This window comes from Triturus cristatus, chromosome 3_2 (genome assembly GCF_964204655.1).
Source record: "Triturus cristatus chromosome 3_2, aTriCri1.1, whole genome shotgun sequence".
Classification (NCBI taxonomy): domain Eukaryota; kingdom Metazoa; phylum Chordata; class Amphibia; order Caudata; family Salamandridae; genus Triturus; species Triturus cristatus.
Window position 1 is genome coordinate 218402624 of NC_140584.1, and position 12405 is coordinate 218415028.

At 44.2% G+C, this 12405-nt stretch overlaps 1 protein-coding gene across 3 annotated transcripts in view; it reads left to right on the plus strand.

The window, feature by feature from the left end:
• LOC146857046 (histamine N-methyltransferase-like) overlaps window positions 1-12035 on the plus strand; it is a 383299-nt gene extending 371264 nt beyond the window's left edge. For all 3 annotated transcript variants that reach the window (XM_085647543.1, XM_085647544.1, XM_085647542.1), the window contains 2 exons: window positions 10396-10503; window positions 11986-12035. In XM_085647543.1, the coding sequence (XP_085503669.1) occupies window positions 10396-10503; window positions 11986-12020 (143 nt within the window). In that variant the 3' untranslated portion in view covers window positions 12021-12035. The remainder of the gene's footprint in view (window positions 1-10395; window positions 10504-11985) is intronic.
• Window positions 12036-12405: the final 370 nt, after the last annotated feature.

The following is a 12405-nucleotide window of genomic DNA, read 5'->3' on the forward strand; positions in this document are numbered from 1 at the left end:
CTACTAATTGGTGTTGGGGCCGAGCTGGGTGGAGAGGATTTCCCTGAGTCTCTACATGAAATGTTCTGTGATGTAGAATTTTTAAAGCCCATTCATGCACAACGTTTGAGAAATCCTGTTCTCGAAAAAGAGAAAACATTATGCCTTTTGGCCTTTCCAGCATCTAAAAATTCATATGCTATTTCGCCCGGATTGCCCATGTCTGTATGTTCAATGAACCTCACCCTCTAAGTCAGCTCTTGTGGTATTTTGCACAGTGCTTTTGTACTTGACTTGGTTGAAGTTCACTGTGCACTGCTTCCACCAGTCCCACAGTTTCCTCCAGCTTCTTCTGGGTTTCTCTAATTATGCCATGAGCAATTATGATACGTGCAAAAGGTGATGGGTGGCTGTTTGTAATAAGTCTAACCACTGGCAGTAGCACAGCGTAGCTCTCACATACATCATTCTTTTGCTCACCATGCAGACTCAGTCTGGAGCCAGACATGCAAATCAGTATTGATCCTGTTCCTCATGGGAACCGTCCCACCCAAACTGCCAAGTCAGGTCCTCCTGAACCAGGACCCAAGCAACCCAGGGCTGGTCTCGCCCTAGTTAGGGTCTTATCAGCTGGGTAAACTTGGTTCTAGTGACACAATGAGCATATCACCCACATCTGGCCATACCCATGCCACTTAGGCATGGGTATGAAACACACAAAAGGTGATGGGTAGCTGTTTGCAATAAGTCTAACATCTGACAATCGGTTGGGGTAGCACTCCAACCCATCACACTTTTGCTCACCATGCCACTTCAGTTTAGACCCAACCCTGTTCCTCATGGGAACATTCCAGCCCAAACTGCCAAGCCAGGTCCTCCCTGAACTGGAACACATGTAACCCAGGACCAGTTCCACCTTAGTTATGGGCTCATCAGCCAGGTACAGCTTGGTTCCAATAACACAGTGAGCGTGGGACCCATGTATGGGTATACCCATGCCACATAGAGCAGTACATGAAATATATAAAAAGTGATAGGTGACTGGTTGCAATAATTCTAGACACTGGCAATTGCACTGGGTAGCACTCCATTATCTGGTCTGAGGAACACATCCCTGTAGCAAAACTGGTCCTGGGCTGCTTGTGTTCCAGTTCAGGGATGACCTGGCTTGCCAGTTCGGGTCGGACCACTCTGAGTGGAGCAGGGTCAAAACTGATTTTCAAACAGCTGGGTCCAAACTGAGTTGACATGGTGTGCAAAACAATCATGGATTGGGACGCAAGCCAAGTAATTACCAGTGGCTGAGATTAATTCAAGCATTCCATCTGTTACTTTTTGTATACTTTAGTGTCACGCAAAGTGGGATGGGTCCTGTGCCAACTGTGTCACTATAACCAAGCTTTACCTGGCTGATGAACCCATAACTAGGGCAAAACCAGTCATTGATTGCTTGTTTTCTGGTTCAAAGAGGACATGGCTTGGCAATTTGTGCTGGACTGTTCCGATTAGGAGTGTCAATGTTGATTTGCAAATAGCTGGGTCCAAACTGAGGTGCCATGGTGTGCAAAATAATGATGGATTAAGATGCTTCCCTGACTAATCACCAGTGGCTGGGCATAATTCAAGCATTCCAATCATCAATTTGCATACTTTAGTGATCGATTATGATAGCATCAATTTTGTGTTTGAGTGCCTTTCACATGGCCTAGATTGTATTCAGGATCTTGTCCACTTTATCTGATTTTGCTTTGGAATCCACCATTTAGGCATAAGTGGGGGCTTATAGGCACTATTTGAAGGTGGTCATCATCCGTTTTTGTCTTGCTTCTTTGTCTTGTTTTGCTCCCTTGGTGCTCCATGGCTTTCACATACCCAGACACTAGGCTCATTCACCTTGTTCAAGTGGCTCAAGTAGAGAAGAGCAGACTCAGTTAAGCTCTGGTTGCTGTAAAACAGTTGTTCTTTTTACTTCCAAGATGTGTGCCAACAATGGTCTTGGGTTGTGGAGAGGGAGCCACTCCACCAGTTTCTTATAAGTGATATATCAGTGCTTGGTGCAAGCAGATCTGGCAACAGCGTTTACTAGATGCTGAGCCTGTTTACAAGTGATGTCTAGCTTGGTGTCTATGCCAGTCCTTTTCTCTCTATATACCTATTGTCCAGGAATGAGCCCACTCGTGGCACAGTAGTATGTATCGCTGCTGTAGGGCAACAGCCAGAGAAAGAGGGTGGTAGTCTCACCAGGTGCACCCAACTGGAGAATCTGGTACCTGGAAGCCATTTGTCCTGCTTTTCTGTGTGACCAGACACAAAAAGAAACTATCTCAGTATCTCACTTCCCACTTCCAAATTTTCAGCTGCCCTCAGCAGTAGTCTTTTACCCACTCATGCATGTATTGATACCTTGTGCAAAATCTGGACAATTGAGGAGTAAACAGGAACAAGAAGAGGTCTGTCCTCGAGTTCCTGGGCAGCCATCCTCTACTCCATTGCCACATGGACCAACACCATACATTTGGTACCCTTGAGGTGCCCACTGCTCCCATAGTTCACTTCTTACCGAACAGGACCACACAAATGCGGCAGCACTCCAGGCTACTTTCTGCACTCGATCACTCTTGGTATTCACTCATGTGGGCCTCTTTTCATCACAAACCTTCTGCCCAGAAGTGATGATACACGAGTTATAATTGATAAACACTATTGTGGAGTATATTTTGTGTGCACCTCCATCCATTTTTTAACAGTTATGCATATGCTTTTTTATTATTGATTCCTTGGAAATATGTGTAGCATTAATGCTACTATGAGCGGATTGTTGCAAAATTGTTTGTCCTGTTGAAGGAGTCTCATAAGTAGGTGGGGTCCTGAAATACTGACAATTGATATGCTACAAAAGACATGTATGACAAATAGAAACAAGATGCGAAGAATGAATATAATACGCAGTATGACGAAAATGTTAGGGAATTTACTCCAGCAATCTCTTTGCGTTCCTTCTGGCATTGATGAATTGATTACCAAATGTGAAGAAATGCATTAAGATTGTCATAGAATTTAGTAGAGCACTTTGAAAACTGTTTAAGTAGTTTTTAGTATACAAATGTAAAAGGTGTAGGAAAGTGCAATTTTGGTGTGGTAACCTATATATTTGTTTGGAACTAATGCTGCTGTTTTACCTACTCTGGCAATGGGGTGCTGCTAAACAGGTGGCTGGTAGGAGTGGGTGGGTGTATCTCGTGTAATTTGCCGCCGAGTAATTATGTGAAATTACTGCATAATTAAGTAAGATTATGCGGAATTATATGAGGACTAGTATAAGAGTGCTAAACTGTATTTAGCTCTATTTTCCTATTGCAAAATTCTGCTTCAATAGTGCAAAGTTCACCCCCTTGCGCCTAAAATGGACACAAGGATGCATTTTGCACTAAGAAAAATAGTGCAAAATGCAACAGAACACTAGAAGTAGCAGCCAGGAGCCGCTTGAGCTTGCTTTGCTTGGCCTGTGCTTCTGCCCTGTGATTGTGGTGCTAAGTATTCCAACAGCTGTAATCGCATAATTTTCTGTAATTTTACATAAAAAAATGTACACAAAATTACTCCAGTTACTCCAGCGTAATTAAAATGTAATAGGGCCTAGTGACAGTGCTTGTGATCTAGCCTCTAGAGCTTAACAAAATGGGATAACTCCTAATTGCCAACCATAACATCTCTACAAGGTCATAGTATATGGTGTGGAAATACACCCATGGCATTATAAGTTAAATGTCACCTATGGACTGCAGCACATATAGTGCCATCTACTGGTGTCATAAAGGAAAACATGGCTTAATGACTATCATTTTAGCCCGACTGCTGCAGTCACAATCCTACAGGGTAGATTCAAATATTAGTAAATCACCCCAAAGAAGTTCTTTTTGCTCACAAGGTAGGGTGTATGGTATTTAAAAGTGAGACATGTGGAAAATGAATGTCGGCATGTACCTACAGTGATATTGCCCAAAAGCCTTTTCCACTATGGCAGTCCTAGCTGTCCTAATTCAAAAATCAGAGTACAGCTCAATCAATCAATCAATCAATCATTTGAAAAGCGCACAACATACCCGCGGGGGTCTCAAGGCGCTGGAGGGGCTACTGGTCGAACAGCCAGGTCTTGAGTATCCCCCTGAAGGTCAGCAGGTCTTGGGTCTGTCGTAGGCTCAGAGGGAGGGTGTTCCATGTCTTGGTGGCGAGGTGGGAGATGGATCTCCCACCGGTGGTTATTCTTCGGATACGTGGGACGGTGGTGAGTGAGAGGTCGGTGGAGCGTAGCTTTCGGTTGGGGATGCAGAAGAAGAGCCGTCTGTTGAGGTAGGCTGGGCCGGTCTTGTGGAGTGCTTTGTGTGCGTGGATGAGGAGCTTGAAGGATATCTTCTTGTTGACGGGGAGCCAGTGCAGGTTTCTCAAGTGAGGGGTGATGTGGCTGTGTCGTGGTACGTCGAGGATCAGTCGTGCCGAGGCATTTTGGATGCGTTGTAGTCGTTTGATGAGCTTGGTCGGGGCTCCTGCATAGAGGGCGTTTCCGTAGTCGAGTCTGCTGCTGACGAGGGCCTGGGTGACTGTCTTTCTTGTATCTGTCGGGATCCATCTGTAGATCTTGCGGAGCATGCGGAGGGTGTAGAAGCAGGAGGAGGAGACGGCGTTGACTTGCTTGGTCATTGAGAGCATTGAGTCGAGGATGATTCCCAGGTTGCGTGCATGGTCGGTGGGTGTTGGAGCTGCCCCCAGTCCCGTCGGCCACCAGGAGTCGTCCGTCCCAGGCTGAATGGTTGGAGCCGAGGATGAGGACCTCCATCTTGTCCGAGTTCAGCTTCAGACGGCTGATCTTCATCCAGTCGGCGACAGCCTTCATTCCTTATTGGAGGTTGGCTTTGGTGGTGATGGGGTCCTTGGTGAGGGAGAGGATCAGTTGAGTGTCGTCGGCATAGGAGTGTATGTTGAGGTCGTGCTGTCGGGCGACGTGTGCAAGCGGGGCCATGTAATTGTTGAACAGTGTCGGGCTGAGGGAGGATCCCTGGGGTACGCCACAGATGATCTCGGAGGCTTTGGAACGGAATGGGGGGAGGCGGACGCTCTGGATTCTGCCAGAGAGGAAGAAGGTGGTCCTTTCCAGAGCCTTGTCTCGGATCCCTGAGGCGTGGAGGCGTGCGCGTAGTGTGCAGTGGCAGACGGTGTCGAAGGCGGTGGAGAGGTCTAGGAGGATGAGTGCTGCGGTCTCACCGTTGTCCATCAGGGTTCTGATGTCATCGGTGGCGGCGATTAGGGCAGTCTCAGTGCTGTGGTTGCTGCAGAACCCTGACTGGGAAGGGTCCAGGATTCTGTTTTCTTCAAGGTATTGGGTTAGCTGTCTGTTGACAATTTTCTCAATGACCTTGGCCGGGAAGGGGAGCAGAGAGATGGGACGGAAGTTCTTGAGGTCTCTTGGGTCTGCCTTAGGTTTTTTGAGTAGGGTGTTTATCTCAGCGTGTTTCCAGCTCTCTGGGAAGGTCACGGTCTCGCGGGAGAGGTTGATGACGTTGCGCAGGTGGGGTGCGATGAAGCTGCTTGCTTTGTTGAAGACGTGGTGCGGGAATGGGTCTGACGGAGACCCGGAGTGGATTGTGCTCATGGTCTTGATGGTGTCATCGACGCTCACGCTGGCCCAGGCTAGCAGGGGGTCGTAGTCGATGGTGTGTGGAGGGTCTGTTGTGTTGCTGTCTGTTGGGGCTGTCTGGGTGTTGAAGCTGTCGTGGATGTCTGCTATCTTGCGGTGGAAGAAGGTGGCGAGGGAGTCGCACAGGACATGCGACGGCGGGATGTCGTTGGTGTTGGAGCTGGGGTTGGAGAGTTCCTTCACGATGTTGAAGAGCTCCTTGCTATTGTGTGTGTTGTTGTCGAGGCGGTCTTTGAAGGAGGTCCTCTTGTAAAACTAACGCTGTATCTTGGGAATGGGAACAGTGGTGGCTGGTGAAATTTGAAAGTGATGGTGTTGCATAAGAGCGATGAATTAATTTTTGTGTGCGAGCAAGCAGGATATTTCAAAAGGGGGTAGGGGGAGGTTTTTTGCCCTGAAAAGTTTTTTTTAAATTGATATCAAATTGTGATCTCTCTATAGTAATCAAACCCACAAATAGTGTATAAATGACCCCTGATTTTCTGCTTTATTTCTGATAGCTTTGCCATCAGAATGGGGACAGGACTGTTTATCAGTTCAGATTCAAAAGCTGTTACTTTTAATGAATACTTTGGAATGGAAAATCTCATATTCTAAAGTGAAACGCTTCTGCATGTTAAAGAAAGAAACTTTTTTGAATATTGATGACACCATGTTATATTTTGGAGAACAAATGGAGGGACGGGAGAGGCCGTTTTCCACTCACAAGGGAATGGGAGGTCCAATAGGAACAGGGGCCCCTGTTACAATAATAGCAAAAAATGTTCCTATAGTTCCTCAAAGAAGAAGGAGACAGAGTAGTGTAAACGCAAAGGCTTCAGGCGGATAAAATACACCATACAATCAGTGTGGAAAATCCTTGTCTCGGATTTAAATGCCCTCACACACCCTTGCACGTGTCATGCTTCATCATTTGGGCTGCTCCTCGTCGGGCCGGCGGTGCAATGCCCGACGGGCTCCCTAAAAAGGGGCTCTTTGGCGGAGATCTTCAATCCGACTGCCGGATAGATGAAGTGCGGGTGTGGGGCCAAATAGATGTAGATAAAGATTGGTGATATTAAAATAAGGTTAGGAATGCCTATTTGAGGTAAATTTTATTCAGATGGCTTCCTACCTTAATTAAAAACGTGTACACAGAGCACTTGTGTGAGTGTAATGTCTCCTATTAAAGTGGTATGTATATTGAAATACTGGGTCAACATGTTTCTCGCTATGAGCAATTTATACTCGCGATTCTTCAGGACCTATGGGGGGGTATCTAAACTATCTACATAACACAACCTAGTTGGTTGGGATTAATGATCAATCTATGTATTGAATACCTGTTGGTACCGGGAGTTACCTGAAAAGAAAGGAAGGTATCATCAAACAAGTCTGATCAGACAAGTTTGCAAAGGTGATTCGTGAAGCCTGCACGGTGACACACTCTCTATAACTTAGATGGTGCAGTGTCGCAACATACGTCAACATTAGTGGATTAACGTTGACTATATTTAAAAACACCGAGGTGGTAGGTCCCTAGGTGAGCTAGAGTGACTAATCACCGGTGTGTAACATCTGTGGAAAACACATAGCCGCGTCTAAACAACTCACCCTAGTCAGTCAATATCCAGGTATCAACAGTACTCGGTGGGTTGTACACGAATGTGACTTCCTCTAGATTAAGAGGCTGTAATCGACTTCTAGTGCTAATGACTTCATTAGTACACATGAGCCCCTTCAAATACAGGATATCATGATGTGCACTGTACTAACAGAAATTCTTTTCGTTCATTGCACATCCTGAGCTCACGCCTTTTATGATGGTCATATGCTCAAATTACGAAAGCTTACTGTGCTTGTTCCAGTGTAGTGTTGCACCCCCCCAGCCCTCGCACTCCGGTGCCGACTTACTGTATAATAAAAAGGATTCCTGGAATGAAGACATGAGGGCATTGCAAGCAGCCTCCTTTAAACCCACCTTTGCCCAGGACATTGTGGGGTGGGGTCAATGAGACTTGTTGGCCCCACCCTGTGACAATCTGGGAGAGGGTAGGATGGTGAGGAAGCCTCAGCAATGACTGGCAAGCAGCCACGGGCAGTACAGGACTGATGCCCAACATGCCCGGGCAGCTTCTAAAATATGATGTTGCTACGCAGCATCAGTGGGTGGTCCTCCAAGTCCCCCAAATCCAGCAATTTTGTGCAGGTGTTAGGTTAGTCCCACTTAGCCAAGAAATAAAGAAAACGTTACCTGTGCACATGTGAGTGTGCCACCATAAACTGGCTTGTTGCCTGACCCTCAACTGAGCAAGGGTTAAAGAAAGGCAGGCACTGAGGCACAGAAATGTTTTTTTAGGCATGTGGATGCTACATGCTAAAAGCAATTACTAGCAATTAACAATTTAGCAATTAACATCCACATGCCTGCAAAATGAGGAGTACAAAGTCCTAATGTTCAAACACAGGAACTGCACCTGAATGGGACACGTAATAAAAATCATTAAACAACAATTTTTAACAATTCAAAGGGGAAGTTAGGTGTCTTATAAAATTACGGATAAGTAACTTTAGAAAGCTACATTTTCTATGTCTGATGTGCAAATTCGTATTAACACTCCAGAAACGACCAGCCTGAATATGGTGTGACTGAGGTATGGAATTTGTACCAGGACCTACATAACAGTTCATTGCGACTGACAGGTCGCCTTTAACCCCTTCGACGCTCATGACGGAACGGTTCCGTCATGAGCGTCGGTTGAGCTGTGCTCATGACGGAACCGTTCCGTCATGACCATGCCCGCGCAGGTAACGGTCAGCACCGCGGGGGAATCCGCCCCGCATGGAAGGGGTTAATAGTCTGAGATTACTCCTTTGAACTCAGCAGACTGATGGTGTCCTGCCATCCTGCTGACACCTCAATGTCAAATCCTACCTGACAGGCCTGTTTTCGCCACATTTTACATTTTGGCACCCTTGAAAGGGGGCAAACAGGATGCCTGGTCAATTTATGTGCATCTCCATCTAGTGCTTAGGGACCTTGTTTTAGTCTTACCAGACCTCTGTCTCCTTCTTCAAACTAGATTTTTAATGTTAGTTGTGCGTGGACACTGGTGATTTCCATAGTCCACTCCTCTACAACCCCCCAGCATTCAAAGCCCAAGTTCAGTGTGGCTAAAGACCTCTGCCATCTTGAAATTGCTCTGACACATGGCACTTTGGGACTGTTTGTGATAAAGCAAAGGGGAACTACTGAAAAAGTGAGTTGGGTTGCTGCCAGGAACCTTTACTCCATGGGTTAGGGAGTGCCTAGGATTAACACTCACCCACTAGTTTATGCCAGACAAAAACGTGGCATACCAAGGCACCTAATAAGGAATACTTTCAGGATCTGCAAAAGAATAGAAGAGGACTGACCTGTTGTCTTCACCTGAAGGAATGCACTGCTCCCACTTATACCTAGGTCTAAGAATCAGACTCCAAGTTAATAATTCATTTTCTTACAGATGGTATATTACCATAGTTACTAAAAATGAACAACTTGATGAAATGCCCTGTTTTTGTTAAAGTTCATTTATATAAATTAAGTAGGAGATTTATGACTAGACAAACGGCCCCATGATGGAGGTGCGACCCACCTAATTTATAAGACGATCATTTATAAAGGCTGTTGCGGCGGTTCAGTTAAATGCATTTTGCTGTTCTTTTTTATTTACAAATAGAAAATCCTGAAACTGGATTTTCTTTTTGTAAAGGAAAAATACAGTGCTCCCCTCGCCATAGTACTTTTCTCCCTTGGTTGGGGTAACATTATAATGTTTGAATGTTTCCTTACTGGCAGGTTTTAGTATTATTGTATTATTATAGCATTATTAGTGGAACCAACTTGTTATGGAGCTTCATGATGCTTCATATGCCCCCTGAAGCTTTTCTGGCCTCTTCCTGTTAGTTTCCAGTGCCAGTGGCCTGAATTAAGGCACCCACTGTCCTTGCTATTTGGCAACCATCTTTGATCGACTGAGGGGCCCAAGTTGTCAACAGATGTTTTCCTTAGAGAGTAAAGGTTGTGAGGATGAAGTTGAACAATTTAATAATGTCACAATTAGTAGTCTTCATTACTATCCATCCAAATCTTCCTTGAAACACTGCATTCATCCTGCAGCTATGCACTTGGACTAGGAAGTGGCTTCCCTCCTGAATCAATAGACCCTTCATAACAAACAAAAAGTGTAAAACACTAACATACTTTTTTCATATTTGTTCGTCTTTTTAATGCAGCATTTATTTTGCTTGATAACTGTATTCTGGAAAAATCAAGTTGAAAAATACTAAATTTCCATGATGGTATTTTCAGGGAATGTTTGATCAAGAATAAGGAATGTAGAATATGTTTCTTTTAAACTGAGGAGTTATTTTTCAAGTTTCTGTGTCCCTCCAGCAAGACCTCGTCAAATGCCAATGAGAATTCACCTCAAGCAGAGCAAAGGAAGCACTCCTGGGAAGAAGAATACTGTACCAATCAACAAATAGCAGTAGAGATGTATACTTTTTTAGACTGACACAAGAGATGATTTATAGTGATGCAAGGGGGCTCCATGGATATTGTAGACAATAGGCTTTGCAGAGGGCTGAAGCGAACAAGCCAGATCTCAATGGTGCAGGAGTTATTAGGGGGGGTTTCAAGAATGAAGCATTCTGTGGTATGCTCACATTTGTTAAACAATGTCATTTATTTTTCTACTTAGGAAAAATGGATATACAGATTTTGTCAAAATTACAATCTCAGTGCCCAGGAGTCCAAATTAATAATCATGTGGTTGAACCAAATTCTGCGCAGCTCTCAAAATATCAAGGTAATGTATTCAGATACATGCATACTGTATGTAGTTTAACTTGTGTTTAATTCAACTTCGTTTTACAGTGTGTTTCCAAGCCTGTATCATTGTTGAACTTCATTGTAAGGTAGCATTTAATACGGTTAATTTATAATGTGTTGTTTTTATGTTTTTCTGATACAATGAGTTCTGTTGCATGAAACAGTTTTTTACTTTTATAAAACATGTTTTATGTTTCCTCATCCCTTCTTACCATAACCCTTTCAATATAAATAAATATATACTGAGTTGATCCGGGTAAGAGAGATTCTTCATTACAAAGTGTGGGTGGTAGCTGCCTGCATTTTCAAGAGGGGACAGAGATCCCCTAGCAGTTAGGTGCAGTGAGTGACAACACCCACCTGCAGGTGGATGTCTATGTGGACCATGGGAACTCCTGACTCCCTCCAGATGTCTGCCCTCAGGGGGCGCACTGATAGTGTGGCACTTTTATCTAAGATGTTAGATAATATAACTACAGAGATGATGCTAGGAGACAAGAAAAAAGGGATTACTAAGTGGATCGGATGGCTACATTCAAAGTAAAATAACGGTGGGAGCGTGCAGCTCGAAAACAGATTTTGTGACTTTAATTTCATTTCCTTACACTAATATTTCACCCATTGTTAAATGTATGCCTTATTTTGCACACTCATGCTATATGGCCACCAATGCATTTAATATATACTCCACGAAAATTGGCAGAAAAATCTGTATTGCCCCACTCATTAACCACATGTGGCATACACACAAGGGGGGCAAAGTGAGAATTCTGAAAGCTGCAATTTTCCTCATTTACCACACGAAGCTCTGACTGTATGCAAAGAACGGGGTTATTACCATCCGGGGAAAAAACGAAATCAAATATTTTGAGAAATGTAAATTCCTGCTGGACGGGAGTGTCAATTACTTTTTACGAGTTCAGACATATTCTACAGCATAAGAAGAATTCTGCATTGATCTGCTCTCTTGTCTGCTTCGTCAATATTTTTTCTTGTGTTTTGTATTTGTAGTGCCTGATCTTGTCCTCAGTAATTGTGTCAAGTCTGCAATCGCTAGCTCAGTATGTCTGTCCAGTAATCTTTAACTCAATGTTTGGACCTAAATAATTGCTCATGCCTACACTTTTTTGTTACACATGGAAACTGAATATTCACGGCTTACAACCAGCCCCCAGAAAATCATCACAGACACAACTGTACCACGAAGAAAGCTGTACTGCAGGAACACCCTCATTATCAGCAATATTAAAATATTCAGCTGATGTCTGAAGACAATTCATACCTCAATGGCCAGAATCACCCTCAATCTCTCACACCAAACCCACATTACACCACACCTGAAGGGGAACCAATGGTTCCCAGTTCATAAAGGAGCATAATTCAAAGTCATCACCCACATTTTCAATGCATTACATAACGCTGGTCCATTATGCCTCAACAATTGCATCTTCTTTGACAGATGTTCTGGACCCCTCTACTCACCCAGACTTCTGATTGCACACATCCCATGCATACAGAAAACCAGATTCAGCTGTCAAGCCTTTTCCAACATCACTTCTAAAGCATGGTATCACCTGCTGCCACATCTAAGAACCTCCTCTTCACTTCTTCAATTCTGCAGGAAGCTGAAAACGTCACTTTTTGAGTTGTCCCAAAAGGCCTTAGATGTGGCTAGATTCACACCTGCTCATGGCCAGGATACCCTCCCGGGTGATAGTGCGCTATGTAAGTCTCCATAACATAATCTAACCAAGAAAGTCCAAGAACAAATTATAGAAATGTCTCTATACCTCAAAGAGGGCTGGGCTTTAGAGCTTTTGAGTTTTCTTGAGTCACATATTCTTTAAATTAACTGCTATCATGCTATTATAGCGGATGT